At 48.1% G+C, this 24,293-nt stretch overlaps 1 protein-coding gene across 1 annotated transcript; it reads right to left on the bottom strand.

The window, feature by feature from the left end:
• Window positions 1-7,010: 7,010 nt before the first annotated feature.
• LOC120670003 (RNA-binding KH domain-containing protein RCF3-like) lies at window positions 7,011-20,543 on the bottom strand. Its single transcript, XM_039949952.1, has 8 exons — window positions 19,629-20,543; window positions 9,809-10,261; window positions 8,922-9,170; window positions 8,287-8,514; window positions 7,820-7,899; window positions 7,630-7,738; window positions 7,420-7,546; window positions 7,011-7,337 (listed from the first exon to the last, which is right to left on the bottom strand). Exons 1-8 carry the CDS (start codon window positions 20,358-20,360, stop codon window positions 7,321-7,323), a joined length of 1,995 nt encoding a protein of 664 aa, XP_039805886.1. The 5' UTR covers window positions 20,361-20,543; the 3' UTR covers window positions 7,011-7,320.
• Window positions 20,544-24,293: the final 3,750 nt, after the last annotated feature.

The raw sequence follows: 24,293 nt of genomic DNA, 5'->3' as shown, positions 1-24,293 counted from the left end.
AAGCACAGGGAATTCATGAGCCACCATACCCCAACATACTCCCACTCAGTGGATCCTTTGGATGCAGAGATTGGCTGAAAATTATTACTAAGAAATTGGATATCACTCAATGCAACGACTGTGATAAAGTCTTGTATGCCTCGGGGTGTTTGGAAGGATTTGCAGCCAACTGGTGGGATGCTTACATTGCTGCACACGCCGATGCTAACACCATCACTTGGGAAGAATTCAGAAATAGCTTACGTGAACATCATGTCCCAGAAGGTGTGTTAAAGCTCAAACAGAAGGAATTCTCGGCTCTCAAACAAGTCAACATGTCAGTCAGTGAGTATAGAGACAAGTTCACTCAGTTGTCTCGATATGCGCCCAATAATGTTGATACTGATGCAATGAGATAGGATCGTTTTCTGGATGGTCTGATAGTGCCACTCAACTATCAACTGCAGAGTCATACATTCCCCAACTTCCAGACTCCAGACACTGCTCGACAAGCCTATAGGCTTGGAGAGCAAGCACAATGAACTTGGTGAACAAAAGCGGAAGTTTCAGTCTCAGTCTCAGGGGCACTCTAGTAACAACACTCGCCCCCGCTACAGCTCTTCCCTGGGTTTTCCGTTTCGTTCTGGAGGACACGGTGGAAACTATCAGCAAATCAATAGACTCAACGCACTCAGCAGGAACCGTAGTGTTACAACTAGCAGACACAATGCACTCCCAACCAGCAGAAAAACCGTTTAGGCAGCACAACAGGTGCACTAGTGCGGAACAACAATCCAGTTCAACCCAATGGCTACTTCAAATGTGGTGAAGTGGGACATTATGCCAACAATTGTCCCAAGCGCAATGTGCAGACTCCTCAGAATCAGAGGAACAGTGGGCAAATGCAGAATCCACAGCAACCATAGCAGCAGCCCAGAAATAAACAACCATACCCCACAGGGCAATAAGGGTCGGCAGAACTACGTCCGCGGATGAGTAAATCATGTGGCCACGAAAACAACTCAGGAGGGTTAGGATGTTGTGTTCGGTATGTTCTAGTCGACTCAGCTCTCGCATCAGTTTTATTTGATTCTGGAGCATCACATTCCTTTATTTTCAGTAAATTGTAGCAAATACAGTATTCCCATGCATACTATGTCAAAACAAATGCTAGTTAGTTCACCTGGGAACAATATGAAAGTTGTATATCAATGTCTTGGAGTTAGTTTCAAGATCATGGACAGAGATTTCTGTGCCAATTTTATAGTGCTAGATTCTAGTGGAATTGATGTCATTCTAGGAATGGGATGGTTAAGCAAAGTTGACGCAGTTATTCAGTGTGCCAAGAGGTCAGTGCTTCTCACAAGTCCAGAAGGTGAACGGTTTGAGTTCGTTGCAACACGTCCATCCGCAGCAAATTATGCCGTAAATCAGATGAAGGGAATGCCTTTGGAAGATATCAAGGTTGTTTGTGAATACCCTGATGTATTTCCGGAAAATTTACCAGGTATGCGGCCTAACTGTGATATTGAGTTCAGTATTGATCTTTTACCTAGCACTGCACCAATTTCTAAAAGACCTTATAGAATGGATGCTAAGGATTTGAGTGAACTAAAGAAACAAATAGAAGAAATATTAAAGAAAGGATTTATTATCCCTAGCTCGTCAACTTGGGGAGCACCAGTTAGCTTTGTTGATAAAAAGGATGGCAACAGAAGAATGTGTGTCGATTATATGGCACTTAATGATGTGACCATCGAGAATAAGTACCCTCTACCTAGAATCGAGGACTTGTTCGATCAGATGAGAGGTGCTAGGATTTTCTCTAAGATCGATCTGAGATTAGGTTATGATCAGTTAAGGATTCGACTGGAAGATATTTCCAGTACGACATTCACAACTAGATATGGTCTGTATGAGTTCACTGTGATGTCGTTTGAGTTGACAAACGCTCCAGCATACTTCATGTATTTGATGAACAAGGTGTTCATGGAGTATCTCGACAAGTTTGTGGTCGTGTTTATAGATGATATCTTGGTATTTTCTCGGAATGAGGAAGAACATGAGGAACACTTAAGATTGGTGTTACAAAAGCTTCGAGAAAATTAGTTGTACAACAAGTTGAGTAAATATGATTTTTGGTTGAAAGAAGTCTCTTTCCTTGGACATGTAATCACCGATGGAGGAATCGCAGTAGACCCCAGTAAAGTTCAGGATGTTCTGAATTGGAATCAGCCCAAGAACGTGTCAGAAATTAGAAGTTTCCTCGGACTTGCAGGCTACTACTGCAGATATATTGAAGGATTCTCAAAGATCGTGAAACCCACATTTCTTTGTTGGAAAAAGGGAAAGAGTTCAAATGGGATGCCGCATGTTAGGCTTGTTTTAAGGAATTGAAAACTAGGCTAACCACCGCCCATATGTTGATAATGTCTGATATTCACAAAGGGTTTGATGTTTATTGTGACGCTTCATGTCTAGATCTCGGATGTGTATTGTTGCAAGGCAAAGTGGTAGCATACACCTCTATACAATTGAGAAAGCATGAGCAGAACTATCCTACTCATGATTTGGGATTAGCTGACATCGTGCACGCACTAAAGATTTGGAGGCATTATATGATTGGGAATAAATGGCAGGTCTTCACTGACCATAAAAGTTTGATGTATATATTCACTCAGAGGGATCTTAATCTGAGACAACAAAGATTGTTAGAGTTGATCAAAGATTATGATCTGAACATTCAGTATCATCCCGGCAAGGCCAATGTCGTGGCAGACGCATAAGTTGAAAGATTCAAGCAAATATGGCTATTGCTCGTTTGATGCCCCAAGAATTGTTTTGGGAAATGGAATGACTTAACTTAGGATCATTTATCATACCGAAGCCATGACCATGGAAATTGAACCTACACTGGAACAAGAGATTAGAGAAGGGCAACTGACAGATGCTAAAATCAAAGAAATCAAGATTTTAATTGGTTTAGGCAAAGCCTCGGAATTGTTTGGTTTAGAAACAAAATCTGTATACCTGATATTGATCGTCTTCGTGAACTCATTCTAAAAGAGGCACATGATTCAGCTTATTCCATCCACCCTGGTAGTACCAAGATGTACCAAGATCTGAAAGAGAAGTACTAGTGGTATGGTTTGAAAAGAGATGTAGCAACTCCATGTTGCTTTGTGTGATGTGTGCCAAAGAGTAAAAGTAGAACACTAACGACCATTAGGATTGTTACAGCCATTAAAAGTACCAGAATGGAAATGGGAAGAGATTGGTATGGATTTTATCGTAGGGTTACCTCGTACTCGAGACAGCTACGATTCCATATGGGTTATTGTGGATAGATTAACTAAGGCTGCTCATTTCATACCAATCAAAACAACTTATACCGGAGCTAAGCTAGTAGAGTTGTACATGTCACGTATAGTATGCTTACATGGTGTTCCGAAGAAAATAGTGTCTGATAGTGGTGCTAATACACATCACGTTTCTGCCAGAAGTTCCATGAGTCAATGGGAACGAAGCTCAACTTTATTTCTGCATATCATCCATAGACAGATGGTCAGACTAAAAGAACCAATCAAGTTCTAGAAGATATGTTAAGAGCGTGTGCTTTAAAACATGGAGGCAGTTGGGATAAAAGTTTGTCATACGCAGAATTCTCTTATAACAACAGTTATCAAGCCAGTCTCAAGATGGCTCCGTTTGAATCTTTGTATGGGAGAAAGTGCAGAACACCGTTGTACTAGAGTCAAACAGGAGAAAGTCAAGTTTTTGGTCCAGAAATTCTTCAGGAAGCAGAAAGACAAGTACAGATAATTCGGGATAATATCAGGACTGCACAATCACGACAGAAGAGTTATGCCGACACCCGGTGAAGGGAATTGACATTCGAAGTTGGAGATTATGTGTATCTCAAAGTATCACCTATCAGAGGTCTTCGTAGATTCAAAGTAAAAGGAAAGTTGTCACCTCGATCTATCGGTCCTTTTCAGATTCTAAAAAAGATGGGTGAAGTGGCACATCAGTTGGAATTACCCACACGATTGTCAGATGTTCATAATGTGTTTCATGTATCACAATTGAAGAAATGTTTGAGAGTGCCTAAGGAACATTTACCACTAGAAGAGCTTAGTGTCCAAGATGACTTGCCATATTCAGAGCATCCAGTCAAGATATTGGAAACGTCACAGAGAGTCACTCAGAGCAAAATAATCAAAATGTGCAACAGTGGAGTCACCATTCAAAGGATGAGGCTACCTGGGAAAAAGAAGATGAGCATATGGTAGAATTCCCTCAGTTGTTCCCCAATCTATCCGAATCTCGATGACGAGATTCTTCTTAAAGGGGGTAGGATTTGTAACACCCTAATTTAAAATTTATTTGAATTCAGAATAATTTTTTATTCAAATGATGTTTGTGTTTGTAAGAAACAAACTTTTCTATCTCTCCCTTCCTTTCCCACGAGGCCCGGTCGGTCCATTCGTTTTCCTTGGCCTGATCCACCGACAGGTGGGGCCCACCTGTCGGGGTTAACCTCTATCTCAGGCGCCTCGCCTCCCCACGTCGTTCGCATCACCGGCCGCTTCCCCTCCCCTCGCGCCCCTCCCCTCCCCTCCTTCACTGCGCCTTCAAGGCTCGTGATGAGCCGCCTTTACACCCCCACCTTGCTCCCTTCCTCCTTCCGCCAGTAACAGCAACCACCATGATGGCCTTAATGGCCAGCCGTCGAGCTTCGCAGCACCCCTTCCTCTGTTGCCTCTTCTGCTCCCTCCCTTGACCTATAAAGGGCACGCAATGCCCGCCTGCTCTCCCCTTCCTCTTTCCCTTGCTTGCCCCGCCGCTGCGCAGCGCAGCCGCCTACCCCAAGCTCCGCCACACCACCAATCCGCCGTTTCCCCGCCTCCTGGATGACTCCGACTACCGCAGAAGCTTCGCAGTGCGGTGAGGATCCCTTCCAATCCTTTTCCCATCGGGTTTCTGCATCCCCGTGCCCAGAATAGCTCGCCAGAGAAGAGCGCCACCTGCTCACCACGGCACACCACCTTCCCGACTGCCCACACCGACATCGTCGTTGCCTACTCATCGCGCGTGCAAGCTCCCCTGCCAAACCCTGTCTCAAACCAAGCACCGGAGCATCGTTTCTGCTACTCCGGTGAACCCACCGCCGCCGGCATGCAGCGCCGCCGAGTAGAGCCGAGCACCCAAGACGTCGAGCTGTTCGACCGTAGCCAAGCTAGCTGCCGAGCCATGAGCCGATGCCCTATGCCACCCCAACCTGCTTTGCGCCGATGGATCAAGATCCGACGGGCAAGATCCGCCTGACCCTGGTACTGTTTCTTATTTTGTGCATTTTTTGCTTGTGTGGTCGTGTAGATGACGTGTCGTTCGAGGGAAGAGCAAGTGTTCGAGGAAGAGCAACAACAATTTGGCGAGGAAAGCAAGTGACCTTCCCCCTTTGCATATTCTGTTTTATCCTAATAATAGCATATTAGTTCACTTTACTTTATTGTTGTAGTGCATAAACTTGATGGGAAACCTATTAAGGACATTACCTAGTTTTTTTATCCAAGCCTTAGAACACCAGGTTTTCTTGGGTAGAATTGCTTAGATGCTTTATCTTGGGATGGTTATGGTTATAATATTTGTATATTAAACATGGCTTTATTTAATGTTAATATATTGTTAATGTATAAGATCACTTTGTTTAAATGCAATGGATCATGGAGAACTGCCCAAGGAAACCGTACAACAACAACAGCACATGACTCTTGTTTTGGCTGATTAATTAGAAACACTAGCTTGTGATGATCTTACCGAAAGGGCAAGAGGAGAAGCATCAACGAGGTATAGCTCGTTCTTCTTGAGGTTTTGTTTTGTGGTCCTTTTTGAGGCGCATCCGCATTAGGGAGGGTTATAACCCTTTGACTTGAAACCTTAGCGGGTTATCATGAGCTGGTGAATCTTTGTAAGGACCTTGTAGTGTACCCCTCGTCACTCACCAAAGGAAGTGTTTAAGGGCCTTGCAAACCAGGGCGATACAGGAGAACATGAATTGTGGGAAAAATATACAACCTCTGTAGAGTGTAGAACTGATATATCAACCGTGCTCACGGTCAAGAGCGGCTTGGACTCTCACATGATAATTGAATTTGAAGAATAATTAACTTGTGATTCTTGGTTTTATAATGTTGGATCCTTTATGATTTTATGCTTAAGTGAGTTGGTATAAATTTATACCTAGTATTTAAGTGTTTGCTAATAAAATTTGATCAACTAAAATGCTAACTTCTATAAACTTTAGCCTTTCCTTAATGGCCTTGCATCTTCCCCTACTTGCTGAGTACCAACCATAAGTATACTCACCCTTACTTAATTATTGTTCAGAAGAGAACAATGAATTGGAGTACTTCGGTGACTTCAAAGAGTTCTAGGTGCGTTCACTAGTTAATTACTTGTGGGACTTAATGAACGTACTATAGGCTCACTAGTTAGTTGCTTGTAGGACTTAATGTTGTGGGACTTAATGAACGTATAGGCTATCGGTGCAACGTTAAGACCTTCGTGTCTATTATTCGAAGCATGTAATAAAGTACTTATTTTTCTTTTATTTACGTTGTTGAACATTATCTTTGATATATTCATTTATAACATCTTCCATATATGTGAAATTTGATCGCACATATGAGATACATCTATTTTTTTTTTCAAAACCGGATTTGACGTTAACCATTCCGATTCACCAGCGGAAAGACTACTCATTAAATTCTTTTGCTCAAGCACAAACAACTCAGATTTACCACACCATTACACGGGTGACTCGGTACACGGACACGAATGCACATGCAATACGGTAAGTAGTGCGCAGGGATCGCAATGAAAAAGGACTAACACGAGAATACCAGCTCAGGAAACATAACGTCAACCCAGTCACCGTTGCTTTGTAATGTGTTAGCTGGAAAGGTTAACTAACCGCATAATTGAGCACTCAAATGACTAGGAAGTTAAAGGTTTAAGTTCTAACCAAATTACCTGACCAACTTTCTGGCCAGCAACCATATATGAATTTGGAAATTAAATCAATCAATAAGATTTATACTATCTTACACCAGTTAGGGTAAACTAGAAACAGACACATTTTGGCTACTTAGCATTACAACTATGAAAAAAAGAATGTGAACATATCTTAACACTTTACACACGAAAAGCATGACGCTCAATTAGACAACTATTACAAATAAACCACATGGACTGAGATGTATTGTACCAGAAAAAAAAAATCAACGGGAGATTCAACGAGAAAACACCTATGACATGCAGTAGAGTGTAGTCACGTATTCAACTGTCATCTTGGACTGCAATAAAAAATGGGGAAGGGGCAAGAGTTATATATTGCTGAAAAAGAAACAAAAAGGATCTTGAGGGAGTGATACTCACTGCTAAGAATAAATCCCTGCAGCAAACTTTTAGCTTTTTCAGTCTGCTCAGGGGTACCAGATATTTGTACAACTTTCTCCAAGATGCCAGGTCTATCATCAGCGAGAGTTACAGTAGCACCAGACATCTGTTTCCAACAAACAGTTAGAAGGCTATGCAGGGACAATTTCCCTCCCTTTGGTACTAAAGGAAATCCAGAATATACCGCACCTCGCTTATTTGGGCAAGCTTGCTACCAGCCCTCATGGTGAGGCTTGCAACAGCACTGTTTGGTATGACAACTTCTAACGTGCTTCTAGTCACTAGAGGAACAGCAAATCTGATGGGAGGACAAAAGGTGGTCGTCAAGGAACAACCGAACATAAGAAACAACTCCAAGGATAAACCGATAAAGCATTACCTTTTTGAAGCATTTTGCCTGATATCATCATTAATGTTGCTACCTTGCTCAAATGATCCACTTGCACTGCCTCCACTATCCTGCAATTGAAAATGGCATACAGCACAGTTCAAACAATCGCTTGAGGTAATATGAACCACAAAAGTGACTATTTCCATAATACATATGGGACAAAAGCTCCCACGTTATCATTAATTATTTCTAGCATAGTTTTGGCAAGTAGAAATGCAGAATGCAAGATTGTTAACTATAGTTAACCAACAGTTTACGAAATAGAGTGAGCATATTCTGAAAGAAATGAAAGACGAAAGATAATATAAGAACATGCAGCGGAAAAGGAGACCAGTGGCAAAAGATACATCAAAGGAAAATAGAGTTTGTTAGTATAAGTATCTTTTAAACAGTCCAATAATGTATAAACATCTTTTCCTAGTGGCCTCAAGGAATCATTTGTAGATCAGATCTACCTTTGAGTGCCATGAAGCTGTCAGTTGTGGTGCTTGGTGGTAAGGACCCATTGGAATATCATTTCCCTGGTATGGTCCTCGAGGTGAGCCAGTTGCTGGAGAAATGGCTCCATGTACATTAATGTTACCAACTTGAATAGGACCAGACATCTCACGGTATAGATAACTCCTTAGTTTTGTAGTTATATGCATAAGAGCATTCCGAGCAGCTCTAATATCTCCAACAATCTGCAAGACTATAATTTGATCAACCACCGGAAAAAAGGCTAATGAACTTGAAACTCAAAATAACTTAAAAAATTATATTCATGCATGCAAAAATCTGCGATGGCATGTGTAATCAAAATGTCAACAGGCTACTGATCTGAGCCTCTGAGCTTATGTCCTGATACGAGGTATATTGGCAAAACTTGGGTTTGGTTTAGATGCACAAAATAGCCACTATTCCAATGTGTATCATTCACAAAGAAACCCCAATATGCAACCCTCCTAATTGCCAACAAATCGCTGTCTGAACAAAATGCCAAACAAATTATGTAAAATTGTATAGATACCTACTTGCATCTAGATTAACATGTACTTACCTTGCTAAACAATTGAAAATGGGAAAGTCTTTTCCTGGGATGAAGACAAACCTGTATGAGTTCATCAGAATCTAGGGCGCATGATGGAAGATCTTCTCTTGGTAATATCTGCACGTTTGCACTAGTCTGTCTCTGTATATCAGATAATGACCCCTCCCTTCCATCAAAGCAAGCAATTTCACTTGAAGGTACAAGTAGTCTTGTCGTGATAATGTTATCCTTATCAGGGCCAAGGTCTACAATATGAGTTTGGATGTGCAGCAGTGCTTCCTGGGCTGGGAAAAGCTCATGGTCTGGGCCCTATATCAAAAGTACACACAAAACCATATAAAAACAGATCCTTCCAGATGGGAAAAGCAATCTCACAAATCAGTTAAGATGAAAATAAGCATAAGTTACAAATATACAGACATAACCAAAGTAATATAACAAGATATTAAAACCTATGACATACTAGAATATTTGAAATCCAGATAGCAAAGTGATGCATTATGACAAAAAGCCAATCAATATTACATGCAAGCACTGCTGTAAACTTCATCAACTAAGAGTAAACTCCAAATAAGAAGTTGAAGAGGACTTCGAACCTAGTCAGCATAAACTCATAACACTGTTAGGATCCATGTCACTTAGTACAATTGTTAAACATAGGCCCTCATTTTACCTAGAATAATGGCATTGTCCAAAGCCAAGAACGTATGACTGTATAGGAGCAGTATAACTAATACTGGGAATGTACGGTGAGAATGTTCCAAAATTCTATCAACAATCATGTCACCTATGTGTTACTCGGGTAGTGAAAACCATATACATACATATCAGAGCTACACCTGGCATTCGTAAGTACCTTGGGTTAGACAAGAAAAATCTTTACTAAACACTCAAGTCAAAATACAGGAAGCAATGAGACAAAATTATGCAATGCATCTCTGATTTACCTCTCTTGATGTGATGATTACAACCCTTTCATCAGAACCAGCAATAATATCAGTAAGCCTAACATCAACACCAACATCTGCCTGTAGCATCTCTATTATTCCATCACGCGTCGAAACTAAACTGCTAGCCTTGTCATTTGGGCAAAGAATTCGAAATACGATAGCATCATACAGAATATTTGGGTGTTCAATGACCTTGCCACCATTTGAATCAAACTCATACCCTGGTGGCTCCATGCCAATATTGTTCCTAATCTGATCAGGTCGTCCGTAAGTTTCTTCATATAAAGGCATCTGCTGAACACCACCCAGGTATTCATCTTCCTGAGAAATTCGAGGCTCTGGTGAATTCATTCGCCCTCGGAAAGGACCACGATCGCGGTGTAAGCTTTCCTTTAGGCGATCAGTGATTATTGCTACAGCCTTCCTAACACAGTTTCCATCTCCAACAACCTGAATATCAAGAGGTACACCATAGAATGAGAAGAAAATTATAGTGGAAGTATTTTCAAATAAAGAATGTTATTTATATTTTTTATGTATATATATTTGCAGTGATATAATTCTAAGAAACATGGATCTATCAGATAGAAGTTGCAACTATAGAGCACAAACCTGATTATTTTATTTACTACTCGCGCAACTGGAATATACAAATTACTCCCTCCGTCCCAAAAAGAATATCATTCTAATTTTGCCCTCTGTTCAACCTGAATACTAGTCGTGCTCGGCTCAACCGTGGAGTCTGGGAGCTCTATGTTCGCTGGGTAGGCCGGGATGCTTCTGATTCTACCTGAGAAGCTGGAGGAGTTCAAGGAGGCGAACCGTGAATTCCAGCTCGAGGACGAGCTGTTTCAAAAGGAGGGAGGAAGTGTTGCGGATACTTTCATCGGCATCACTTATAGGCACAAGAAGTCTCAACCAACGACATCTATTGGCTAGATTATTTCTATTTTGTTGGATAATTATGATGGATAAGTCTGTGTACTTGGTCTTTGTGGGGCTGCACAAGAGGAGATGCTCTTGCTGCAGCACGTTGTGCTTTGCTGCCCCCCCCCCCCTAGAGGACAGCAAGGACAGCATCTTGACTACCTTTCAGTTGGCATCTAGGACATCAGTTAGGACTAGCAGTTAGCATCTACTTTTCTAGGACAGCAGTAGCATCTTGGACTAGTGTCCTTAGCATCTAGCTTGGCTGCCCTGCAGCTGTGTATAAATGTGTTGCCTCCCCTCCCGTTGGATGGTATGGCATTGTGAGTGTGAATGAAGAAAAACCCAAAAAACTTCCCCAACTTAAGTGTCATCCTCTCAGCTCAATGAGAGTGAAAATTGAGCTTCTAACATCTGGTATCAGAGCCGTACTTTCCTGTAGGTTAGACATCTCCTGCTCTTCTCCCTCCCAAGCAGCAGTTCAGCCACCAGCAGCAGCAGCTAGCGCAGCAGCACCTGCTGCACCCTCTGCTCCACCTTCCTCACCCGAGCAGACGCGTCTGAGGCTGCGTCTTCTCCACGCAGCAGCCCCTTGGAGGCGTGCCATGTCCGACGCACCGTCTCAACGCTCGGTCGCCTCGAGCGCACGGCGTCAGCGAGATGCCGAGCTCGCCGCGGCAGAGGAGCGCAGGCGAGCGACGGCACAAGCCGCTGCAGCAGCGGCGAGGGCGGCCAGGCTGGCTGCAGCGGAGCTGGCGGCGGCCAGGGCGGAGGATGCAGCGCGTGCGGCGGAGGTCGAGGTTGAGACCTTGCGCGGCAGCCTCAGCGGCTCCATCGCCGGCGACGCCACCGCCGACGAGGACCTTGAGGAGTTGGAGAGGGAGAGAGCGCGGGAGCGGACCGCGCGGTGGGGCAGCAGCCCACCCCGGCGGCGGCGGCCTGGACGGCGGCGCGCCCGGCGGCGGTCCAGGGGCCCGCGCGCCCGGCGGCGGCCTGGACGGCGGCGCGCCCGGCGACGGTCCAGGGGCCCGCGCGCCCGGAGGCGGCCTGGACGGCGGTGCGCCCGGCGACAGTCCAGGGGGCCGCGCACCCGGCGGCGGCCTGGCGGCGGCGCTCCTGGCTGGGGTGCGCGCGGCGGCGCCCTCGGCTACCACGGCCTCCAGGCGGTGGCCAGAGACGTCGGTCCCGGCGGTGGGTGGCCCACCCTCACCAAGACCAACTACGTCGAGTGGGCCGCAGTCATGAAGGTGAAGCTCCAGGTGCGGCACATGTGGGAGGCAGTCCGGTACGGCGACGTCGGCTACGATGAGGATCGACGGGCGCTGGATGCTCTCATCGCAGCAGCCCCGCCCGAGATGCAGTTCACGCTTTCCAAGAAGCGAACTGCCAAGGAGGCCTGGGACTCCATCGCTGCGGCATGTATCGGCAGCGACCGCGCCCGCAAGACCACTCTCCAGGCACTTCGCAAGGAGTGGGAGAACCTGGCCTTCAAGCCAGGTGAGGATGTTGATGACTTCGCCCTCCGTCTCAACACTCTGCTGCAGAAGGTGGTGCAGTTCGGCGACGACACCTACGACAAGGAGAGAGCCGTCGAGAAGCTCTTCTGCTGCGTCCCCGAGAGGTACAGGCAGACCGCTCGCTCGATCGAGTCTCTGCTGGACCTCTCCACCATGACGATCGAGGAGGCGATAGGTCGCCTCAAGGTCGTCGACAGCGACGAGCCACAGCCTCCCTCGGGAGGCATCTCCATCGATGGGAAGCTCCACCTTACTCAGGAGCAGTGGGAGGCCCGGCGCGGTGACAGGAGGGGGGAGCCCTCTTCCTCGACTGGTGGCCGCAAGCGCGGCAAGCCGCGAAAGGGGCGCGGAGGTGCCCAAGCCGGGGCACGAGGGCGCGCCGAAGGTGGCGCCCCCGGAGATGCTCAGGGCGGCGCCGCCGATAGGCCCAAGGCGGCACGAGAGGACGCCTGCCACAACTGTGGCAGGCCCGGCCACTGGGCCAGGGACTGCCCGCAGCGGCGGCGTGGGGGCCAAGCCTACGTCGCGGAGGCCCAGCCGGATGACGAGCCGGCTCTGTTCCTACTCCACGGGGACATGGATCCGCATCCGGCGGCACCGCCTGCCACCGCTCTACTCCACCTCGACGAGCCGCGTGCCCGAGTCCTCCTCGGCAATGGCTCCGACGACGACAAGGTCGATGGCTGGTACCTCGACTCCGGTGCCACGCACCACATGACCGGGCGGCGGGAGTTCTTCTCTGACCAGGACGTCGACGTAGGTGGCTCCGTCAGGTTCGGAGACTCCTCCGCCGTGGAGATCAAGGGCGTGGGCTCCGTGATCTTCACCGCCAAGTCCGGAGAGCACCGGATGCTCACCGGAGTCTACTACATCCCGGCGCTGCGGAACTCCATCATCAGCCTTGGGCAGCTCGATGAGAGCGGCTCCCGCGTGGTGATCGACAGCAGGGTCCTCCGCATCTGGGACTACCGTCGCCAGCTTCTCGCCAGGGTGGTTCGAGGGAAGAACCGCCTCTACATCCTCCACGTCGGGGTGGCCCAGCCTCTTTGTCTTGCAGCTCGCAGGGACGACGAGGCATGGCAGTGGCAAGAGCGCTTTGGGCACCTCCACTTTGAGGCCCTGAAGCGGCTCGGCGCCAAGGAGATGGTGCGAGGCCTCCCATGCCTCGACCACGTGGAGCAGCTCTGCGACGTCTGCGTGTTGACGAAGCACGAAGCAGAAGCGGCACTCTTTCCCCCAGCAAGCGAGCTTCCGAGCCAAGGAGCGGCTCGAGCTCGTACACGAGGACTTGTGTGGTCTGGTGACACCGGTCACACCAGGAGGACGGCGCTACTTCCTGCTGCTCGTCGACGACCTCTCCCGCTTCATGTGGGTGATGATCCTCGGCAGCAAGGGAGAGGCTGCGGACGCCATCAGGCGTGCTCAGGCTGCTGCGGAGGCGGAGAGCGGCCGCAAGTTGCGCGTGCTGCGCACCGACAACGGCGGCGAGTTCACGGCGGCCGAGTTCACGGCGTACTGCGCGGATGAGGGCATCCAGCGCCACAACTCCGCGCCGTACAGCCCGCAGCAGAACGGCGTCGTCGAACGGCGCAACCAGACGGTTGTGGGGATGGCCCGGGCCCTCCTTAAGCAGAGGGGGATGCCGGCTGTCTTCTGGGGAGAGGCGGTGGTGACGGCCGTCTACATCCTCAACCGCTCGCCCACCAAGGCACTCGACGGCATGACGCCGTATGAGGCTTGGCATGGGCGTAAGCCGGCGGTCTCCCACCTGCGGGTCTTCGGCTGCCTCGCGTTCGCCAAGGAGCTTGGCCACATCGGCAAGCTCGACGACAGGAGCACTCCGGGAGTGTTCATTGGCTACGCGGAGGGTTCGAAGGCCTACCGCATTCTCGACCCAGAGACAGCGTGTGCGCACGGCGCGCGACGTTGTGTTCAACGAAGGGCGAGGATGGGCGTGGGACAAGGCGGTGGACGACGACTCGGCTCCGACGTACGACGACTTCACCGTCGAGTATGTCCACTTCGAGGGAGCTGGGGGAGTAGGCAGCTCTTCTTCGCCGAGCGTGCCTACCCCGGTCCCCGAGCCTCCACCGACTCTGGCGCCCGACACACCGGCGGCACCACGCTCTTCAGCTGCGACTCCGGCTGCACCGAGTTCCTCGGCTGCACCACCACAGCCGGCGACGCCGCGCACTCCAGCACCGACAGCCACTCCTCCGGGCACGCCTACTCCAGCACCTGCTCACAGCCCGGTGGAGTTCGCTACTCCGCTCTCTCACGACGAGGAGCGCATCGACGCGTACCACGACGGTGAGCCGCTGCGGTACCGTACGATGGAGGACCTTCTCGGCGATCAGCCGGTGCCGGGACTGGTGCCTCACGACCTGGAGGCGCAGTTGCACCTCGCGTGCAACAACGGCGAGCCTCGGTCTTTTGCAGAGGCCGAGGGACACGCGGCATGGCGTGCCACGATGCAGTCGGAGATGGACGCGGTTGAGAAGAACCGCACTTGGGAGCATGCTGATCTCCCTCGCGGTCACCGCGCGATCACCCTTAAGTGGGTGTTCAAGCTGAAGAGGGATGAGGCCGGCACCGTCGTCAAGCACAAGGCTCGCCTGGTGGCACGAGGTTTCGTGCAGCAGGAGGGAGTCAACTTCGACGATGCCTTCGCTCCCGTGGCACGGATGGAGTCCGTGCGACTCCTCCTTGCGCTAGCTGCCCAGGAGGGCTGGCGTGTCCATCACATGGACGTCAAGTCGGCGTTTCTCAACGGCGACTTGAAGGAGGAGGTCTACGTGCACCAGCCGCCGGGGTTTGCGATCCCCGGCAAGGAGGGTAAGGTGCTACATCTGCGCAAGGCCCTCTATGGCTTGCGGCAGGCCCCGAGGGCGTGGAACGCCAAGCTGGACTCCACGCTCAAGGGGATGGGCTTCGAGCAAAGCCCGCACGAGGCGGCCATCTACCGGCGGGGCAAAGGAGGCAATGCCCTGCTGGTGGGTGTCTACGTCGACGACTTGGTGATCACCGGCACCAAGGATGCGGAGGTGGCGGTGTTCAAGGAGGAGATGAAGGCCACCTTCCAGATGAGCGATCTGGGGCCTCTCTCCTTCTACCTGGGGATCGAGGTGCACCAGGACGATTCCGGGATCACACTTCGACAGACCGCCTACGCCAAGCGCGTCGTCGAGCTCGCTGGGCTCACCGACTGCAACCCAGCTCTCACTCCGATGGAGGAGGCTGAAGCTGAGCCGTGACAGCACTGGCGGAGGAGGTGGACGCTACTCAGTACCGGCGTCTTGTGGGGAGCCTCCGCTACCTCGCCCACACACGGCCGGACTTGGCGTTCTCCGTCGGCTACGTCAGTCGGTTCATGCAGCGACCGACGACGGAGCACCAGCAGACCGTCAAGAGGATCATCCGCTATGTTGCGGGGACTCTCGACCACGGTCTCCACTACCCGAGGTGCCCTGGGGCGGCACACTTCGTCGGGTACAGCGACAGCGACCACGCCGGCGACATCGACACCAGCAAGAGTACGAGTGGGATCCTCTTCTTCCTCGGCGAGTGCCTCGTTAGCTGGCAGTCGGTCAAGCAGCAGGTGGTGGCCTTGTCCAGCTGCGAGGCCGAGTACATAGCGGCCTCCACCGCGTCGACTCAGGCGCTCTGGCTCGCTCGACTGCTTGGTGATCTACTCGGCAGAGACACTGGAGCAGTGGAGGTCAGGGTGGACAGCAAGTCCGCTCTGGCCTTGGCGAAGAACCCCGTTTTCCACGAACGGAGCAAGCACATCCGGGTGAGGTATCACTTCATCCGAGGCTGCTTGGAGGAAGGAAGCATCAAGGCGAGCTACATCAACACCAAGGATCAGCTTGCGGATCTGCTCACCAAGCCCCTTGGGAGGATCAAGTTCCTTGAGCTTTGCTCCAGGACTGGGATGGTCCAATCTTCCCACAAGACGACGCAAAAGACTTAGGGGGAGAATGATGGATAAGTCTGTGTACTTGGTCTTTGTGGGGCTGCACAAGAGGAGATGCTCTTGCTGCAGCACGTTGTGCTTTGCTGCCCCCCCCCCCTAGAGGACAGCAAGGACAGCATCTTGACTACCTTTCAGTTGGCATCTAGGACATCAGTTAGGACTAGCAGTTAGCATCTACTTTTCTAGGACAGCAGTAGCATCTTGGACTAGTGTCCTTAGCATCTAGCTTGGCTGCCCTGCAGCTGTGTATAAATGTGTTGCCTCCCCTCCCGTTGGATGGTATGGCATTGTGAGTGTGAATGAAGAAAAACCCAGAAAACTTCCCCAACTTAAGTGTCATCCTCTCAGCTCAATGAGAGTGAAAATTGAGCTTCTAACAAATTACATAGTTTGTTTAGGAGGATAAACTTTGAGTATTTTTAGGAGAGTGTTTGTTACAAGCCGGCTACTTAAAGAGCTCGGCAGGAACCCCTTTGGCTAAGCAATAGAAGAGATCTCAACAACTCAAAGCCTCCAAGGGAGGGCGAGTTAGCTATCTCTACGTTGCCAATCCATCTTCCATATCACAAACTAGCCTAAGTTTGACCACATTTATAAAGAAGAGTATGACCATTTAGATATAGCATGAAAATATATTTCATGATGAATCTAATGATACTTTTTTGGGAAATTTGTCCATGGCACACTATGAAAACTTAGTTTTGTGCTACACACATCACCAAAGAGATTTTAGTTTCCATCACACCACAAAAATGCGCTTTGGTCTGCAACACACCACATCAAATAAACAAATCATTTTCAGCAAAGAGGAGGTATAAAAAAGACCATTTTGCCCTTACAGCCACGTGTCAGATTTCTCTTTCTGCTGCCCTCTTTCATCTTCTCTTCTCTCCGTCAGCTCTGCTAGACATGCCTGATGACCATTGAAAAACTCACCCGACGCTCTTGCACACTTGTGCTCCCTCTCTGCCTCTCTCCACGGTCACTCCTACTCGCGAACATTGCCACTACTGTGTTGTGTGCCATGCGGCAAGGTGCCAAGGTGGTCGACAGCATTGGCTCATGCGGCGGTGCGGGCTCAGAGTGCAGAAGCAGGCAAGAAGACGAGAAGGGCCATGACGCCGAGAGCCCAGGCAGTGAATCAGATGGCCAGCTATACTACCTGTGAGCGACAACACCGCATGTTAAAACTCTCATACTGTGCCCTCGGTTCAGCTGCCATCTCATTTCCACAATTTGATTACTAGCTTATGGAGCTTACTAGCTTATGGAGCTTTCCTCTATCTATTGACTTCCATAATCTCTTTATTGTTTTTCACAATAACTCGGGATGTAATCCCATAGAGAGGAAAAAGGGGTATCCTGTAAATTTCAGGGGAGGACTAGCATTCTGATAATACTAAGTCAATTCAATATTATGAATATTGGATCTATCAAATCAATTTACGGTTGATAGTGGATAATATAACATAGGAGGATCCCTTATCCATACTAAGACCATAATAGGTTTTTTGATTGGATTCGAAACACCCTCTATTGTATTTTTCATTCTTTTCTACTTTTGCTTTTCCATATGTATAACCCAAAATCCTTCTTATCTTATCCAATTTCCCTTCATTTTTCTTATATTTAATTACTTATATCCTTTTCCTTTTTCTTGGCGTGCAGAAGTGCACACGCCTGCATGCAGAAGCGAAGTAGCAGCATAGCAGTCGATGGTGGAGAAAAAAGGCAGAGAGAGAAAAGAGATGGGGCGTTTGCAGGGAATATATAGGATGAAAGAAATGAGAGGGAGGTGGTGACAAGTGGGTCCGAGGGTAAAACAGTATTTTGCCCCCTCCTTTCAACAGAAAATGGGTAGTTTATTCAGTGTGGTGTGTTGTAGACCAAACCACTCATTCGCGATGTGTTGAAGACTAAATTATCTTTCATGATGTGTGTCGCACAAAACCACCGTTTCACAGCATGCCACAAACAAATTTCCCTACTTTTTTTTGGTACATGAACACATGGGTTAAACATAGAATTGTTTGACTTCAAACAAAACTAGAATGAAATTCTTTTTGGGACAGAGACATGGAGGGAGTAACTTCTAACACAAGAGGAAAAAAGGGGAAAATATTCGGTGCAAACCACCTTCTTGGTGAAAAGGTGAAAATCCCTTCAAAAATTTATAGTTGCAAGTATCCAAAAAATTTCAAACGATGCACATCCATAGTGCATCATTAGATGTACTTTGTGTCAAAAGTTGAGATGCGAAATCATTTTGTAAAAATTCATATGAAAATAACAAATTCCATGTGCAAGTGCACTACAAGACAAAATTGTCTTCTAGTGCCTTATGCACTTTGAGTCTGTCAAATGTCATTTTTGTTTGAATTTTTCTAGATTGAGTTTGCATCTCAACTTTTGACACAAAGTATATCTAAGTATGCACTATGGATGTCCATCGTTTGAAAATTTTTGGATACTTGCAGCTATAACTTTTGAAGGGTTTTTATGTTTCTACCGAGAAGGTGGTTTGCACCGAATATTTCCCCAAAGAAATGACCTCCTAGACTGGTCTCAAAGGTGCTTTTCCCAACATGGAAATACCATGTACTAGGCATGATGCAGACACGTAATTCAGTCTGCAATAAATAAACACATTAAAAATATCAACATTTCTCTCAATCATGTTTATCTTCATATCCATGCCAAGCATATCAAGAAAGGTGCAGAAGTGGGCATAGATCTCTCTCCTCATGACCTGGCACTCGGGTCATCAGGATTCAGTAGTTCTCTGGCCACAGCTTGCATTTCCAACATAAAGACGATCAGGAATCTCCATCAGTGTTAAACTGATCTCAACTTTCAGAGAAGCAACCACTGTTGGCACTGACCTCAACTTTCAGAGTATCATTACTACAAATTAGACAAATCAAGCCTATATCGTTAGAGTAGGGCAAACAGCAAACGGGCACTGACCACCAGTTTACTTTGGTGTTTCATTACAAGGTACAGCCACTAATGCAGTATATCTTGTGAATCAAGGTGTTCAGTAGACATGATGTGAGAACCAGTAGGAAGTGGTCATCTCCAAAATTCAATCTCCAGATAGAGATAATGCATTTTTATTTCCTGACCAAAAAGTGTAATGGAGCTTGCAGCCTTAGCTATGTTACCAGATGACGCATTCATGTATCATAAAGAGTGGGGAAACAACTTTTGTGTACCCATTTGGTCTTTTTATTTTTAGTCTTATTGCTCATTGATAATAGTTTAGCTTAATTAATCTCTGTTCTCACGCCTATTACTGTTTTGCATCCTTGAACATCCATGTGTGTTCTTACTATCCCCTTGTATGAACCAAATTGGAAAATCACTAGCACATTATTGTAGCAAGCAATTGTCATACCTGTACAACCTCCTCGGACAAGGACACACAGCGCGGCGTATGCTGGTCGCGCGGCAGAATCCTGATGTGCGTCTTGGTCTCCATCCTCATCTGCTCGATGATCTTACCGCCCTTGCCGAGCAGGCATCCAACGTGAAGTTTGGGCACGATGAGGCGCGTGGTGGTCTTCCCCCTGTCCCGCGGGTCCTTCCCCCTGGGCCCGTACTCGCCATCCTCGTCGCCATCCTCGGCTTCCGTCTCGAGAATCCGGCGGTGCACCATGAGGAGCGCCTCCTGCGCCGGAGAGTACATGGGGGGGCGGCCGTCAGCCTCGCGCCGCGCGCCGTCGACCGTCTCGATGACCCGGACGTAGTCGCCAGCGAAGGGCGGGTGCACGGTGACGAGCGCGCCGCTGTCGTCGCGGACCTTGGCGACGAAGCCGGGCGATAAGCCGTAGGCCTTGCATTCGGGGCACAGGATGCGGAAGGAGGTGATGGTGGACGCGGCGCCCGGCGCCCCCGCAGCGGCCGACGGTGGGGGAGGCGGGGGCGGGGGCGGGGGCGGCGCGGCATCAGGGGGAAGGAAGCCGCGGCGGTCGGAGGAGCCGCCGCCTCCGGGTGGCCCGCGGCGGTGGTAACCAGAGTTTGGGTTCTGGCCGCCGCCACCGCTGCGGCGGTCGAAGCGCTGCTTGGAGCGGGGCGGCGGCGAGTCCTGGTCGTAGTGGTAGCCGCGCTTGGAGCGGGAACGATCCATCGCTGCCGGATTCGGGAGCGGCTGCTTCGTTTTTCGTTCTGCTCGTTCGATTTGATTCAGATTCTGAGACGAGGAGCCATCAATTTGGAGGGCTCTAGATTGATTAGGGTTTACAGAAGTGGAGGAACCGGGGAAGGAGGGGGAGGCGCCATGGCATTGCCAATTGCCATCCCGGTCCGGTCAGGTCGTCTAGTCGGAGGATTCTAAATCTAAAGTAATACATGTTCTCGTACGAAGCTTCTTCAGTTTTGATTCCTACGGCCTTTCGCACAAGCGTGGTAACTCGAGCGACAACTGTAAATGAGGGTACGTATGAATCCATGACCATCGTAAAGTTGTTATGGAGATGAGCTTAAAGAAATTTTCTTCCCATGACCAGGTCGTAGTCATTCGCGGTATGTATGAATCCGATACAAAAATGATACATTTTTTAGTCCTTTTACGGTGGTTGGAAGGTATCTCTAGGTACCTCCTCAAATCCATGGCATTGCCAATTGCCATCCCGGTCCGGTCAGGTCGTCTAGTCGGAGGATTCCGGCCCTGAGCCCCCAGATGTGCACATGTGTTTACTGGAGATGCACCTGTTTAAATTATTTAAAAATATTAATAGCTACTAAAATTATCATACATAAATAATAATTTATAAATAGTTTAAGAATTATTTAAAAATTGAATTACATGGAACGACCACTAAATACCAAAATATCAAAATAAATAATTCTAATAAAATAGCTAAATTATTTATTAATGATATAGCAATCCACTTCATTCTAAATCTAAAGTAATACATGTTCTCGTACGAAGCTTCTTCAGTTTTGATTCCTACGGCCTTTCGCACAAGCGTGGTAACTCGAGCGACAACTGTAAATGAGGGTACGTATGAATCCATGACCATCGTAAAGTTGTTATGGAGATGAGCTTAAAGAAATTTTCTTCCCATGACCAGGTCGTAGTCATTCGCGGTATGTATGAATCCGATACAAAAATGATACATTTTTTAGTCCTTTTACGGTGGTTGGAAGGTATCTCTAGGTACCTCCTCAAATTAATTCCTTTGTGTGATTTTAATCTTGCAAGGGTACTATGGTTATTTGTCCACCCCAAAACCCCACCTCCAGCCCAAACCGCACGCATTATTCCCGTGCCGCCCGCGGCTCCTCCGTGCCCTAGCCATCGCCCTCGCCGTCGCAGTCGCCCTCACCCTGCCGTCGTCGTCGCCGTCATAGATGTCTACCGCCCTACACTCGCCAGCGGTCGACAGAGGGTGTCGCCCCACTCTTTCGCCGGTAGTCTGCCTGCCCGCGGGGCTGCCTCTCGCCCTCGCCATCGCCGTCGTCGTACTGGTCCTCGCTCGCTCGTTGTTGACCGCCCTACACAAGCCAGCTGCCTCCAGAGGACGTCGCCCCACTCCGCCACCGGTATAGCCTGTCCGCTTGGTTGCCCTAGTCGGCGCAGCCGCTAGTTGTGTTCGTTGCTTCCGTAAAGGATCCCATTACGATCTCGGTGCCTCGCTCCGTGCGGCTGACTGCACCAGATTCATATCCACCGCCAGCCATGTTTGGTCATCTAGCCACTGGTTTGAGTCCACTTCTCCTCATTTGTTGTTTGTTGATACGTTGGTGTTCAACAGATGATCACTTGCGTGAGATAGAGCAAAGTGCTTTGTATGTGTTCCACATTCTCAAGTGACAAAAGATGTATAGGAATTTGTTATGTGGATATCTAATTTGTGTTGCGTTGTTGATGGATGCAGGAGGCAGAAATGGCGGATCTTGAGTCTTTGCTGGAGTACAATCAAATTGTTAGTCAGATGTTCGATAGTGAAGTTCAAGGATTTCAATTTTATAATGCATATGCTCTTAAGAAAGGATTTAGTGTGAGGAGGAGCTATGCTGAGTGGGACGTTGGCCACAATGAGCTGACCCTTCGGAAGTTTGTTTGTAGTCGTGAAGGTTTCCATGAAGCGAAGCACATGAAAAGGGAAGATAAGCAGCGGAGGCCACGTAATATAACTCGTGTTGGATGTCATACAAAATTTGTGATTGCACAACAAAGGGACACGGGGCAATGGTATGTGAAGGATTTCATTGATGATCACAATCATCCTCTGGCGCTAGAAGACCTTAGTTGTCTGCTGCGTTCGCACCGAAGAATCAACGATGAGCAGAAAGCAGATATTCTCGAGATGGAGATTAGTGGGATCCGCAAACACCAGATTTTTGAAATTCAGGAAATACAATACGGTGGGTATGATAAAGTTGGATACACACAAAGGGACTTGTACAATTTCTGCCATCGTCATAAGCAGGGGACAATTTCTGCTGGTGATGCTCAAACTGTCATCAGACACCTCAGGGAACGAGAACGCAGAGACGCTGACTTCTTTTTCAGGAGCATGACTGATGAGCAAGGACATTTGGTGGGACTGTTCTAGTGTGATACTCAGTGTCTGCTTGATTATGCAGCATTTGGTGATGTCGTTGTATTTGATAGCACCTACAAAACAAATCGGTACAACCTGCCTTTGTTCCTTTTGTTGGGGTGAATCATCATAAATGCACTGTTCTTTTTGGATGTGGAATAATTTCTCATGAGAATAAAAATTCTTATGAGTGGCTGCTGAGAACATTTTCCGACACTAATATTCAGAAGCATCCTATTTCCGTGATCACTGATGGAGACCTTGCTATGCAGAGAGCAATTAGGATAGTGTGGCCGAATTCATCTCACAGGCTTTGCAGATGGCATATTGAGCAAAACCTTGTGCGTAATGTTCACAATGACAAATTGAAGGAAGCGTTCAGGGTCTTTATGTATGACTGTTGCTCCATACAAGAGATTGACAGGAAATGGCTGGCATTCCTGGTAGAGAATGAGGTTCCAAAGGACTCGTGGCTTTATTAGATGTATGAGGTGAGGAAAATCTGGTGTGCTGCATATCATATGGGAAAGTGCTATTTAGGATTGTGGAGCAACCAACGGAGTGAGAGCATGAACGCTAGGCTTCAGATGCAACTGGATGGTAAAATGACAATGTTAGAAATGGTAGAGCACTATGAGACCTGCCTTTCAAGGGTGCGCAGAAATGAGGCGGATGATGACATTATAGCCTTGCAATCTGAGCCATTCACAGCTCCAGATGCTTCAATTCTTGAGATAGATGTGAAGAAAAGGTTCACAACCAATGTTTTTGTGTTGGTGCAGTTTAGCATAAAAGCAGCCACCAAGTGTCATCTCGTTGAGATCCTAGATGGTGATGATACAGAAGAGTATATTATTGGCAGGAAGGACAAAGGAGACATCATGATATATGTGAAATGTGAATTTAATGAAGAGGGCAATCTGAAGGGGATTTCATGTTCTTGTCGTAAGTTGGAATCCCTTGGTACCTCCTGCTCACACATCTTCTTTGTATTGGGCCATCGGGGAGAACGCAAGCTGCCAGACTGCTGTGTTTTGGAAAGGTGGACAATGGTGGCGAAGAGTGCATTCCCACCGATAAGGACGAGCACCATGTATGAGTATTCTGCAACTCTACTGAGGTACCGTGACCTACGCAATATCAGTCGTGCTGCATCCTTCTCAGCATCTCGTTCAACTGAAGCATATGAGCTGCTCAGAGGTGCCCTTCAGGAAGCAGCTACGATCCTGCCAAATGTAGGACCGAACGAAGGCAACATGTATGGACCGGTGCTGCCACAAGCCTCGGAGGCTGATTGTGAAGACATCAGAGATGTCTTGGATCCCATGCATGTGCCTGGCAAAGGGGCTCCAAAGAAAAAGCTGAAGTCATCAACTGCCACTGCCAGTAAATCTAAGACTAAATGTTCCCTTTGTAAGGTTGCGGGTCACAATCGGTGAAAATGCCCCACGAGAGATGAGGTATTTCAATGTTCATCATAGTTGAACACATGCGGTTTGTGAGTCATGCGT

Source organism: Panicum virgatum, chromosome 4N, assembly GCF_016808335.1.
Source record: "Panicum virgatum strain AP13 chromosome 4N, P.virgatum_v5, whole genome shotgun sequence".
Lineage (NCBI taxonomy): Eukaryota > Viridiplantae > Streptophyta > Magnoliopsida > Poales > Poaceae > Panicum > Panicum virgatum.
Note: the sequence above shows the minus strand (reverse complement) of the source record. Positions and strands in the feature narration are given on the sequence as shown.

Excerpts from the sequence above, each read along its gene's own strand:
- LOC120670003 (XM_039949952.1), bottom strand. The coding sequence starts at position 20,360 with ATGGATCGTTCCCGCTCCAAGCGCGGCTACCACTACGACCAGGACTCG. Across the intron at positions 7,900-8,286 it reads CAGCTTCATGGCACTCAAAG|GATAGTGGAGGCAGTGCAAG; the intron begins GTAGATCTGATC and ends TTTCAATTGCAG. Across the intron at positions 7,739-7,819 it reads AGGCAAAATGCTTCAAAAAG|ATTTGCTGTTCCTCTAGTGA; the intron begins GTAATGCTTTAT and ends TCCTCCCATCAG.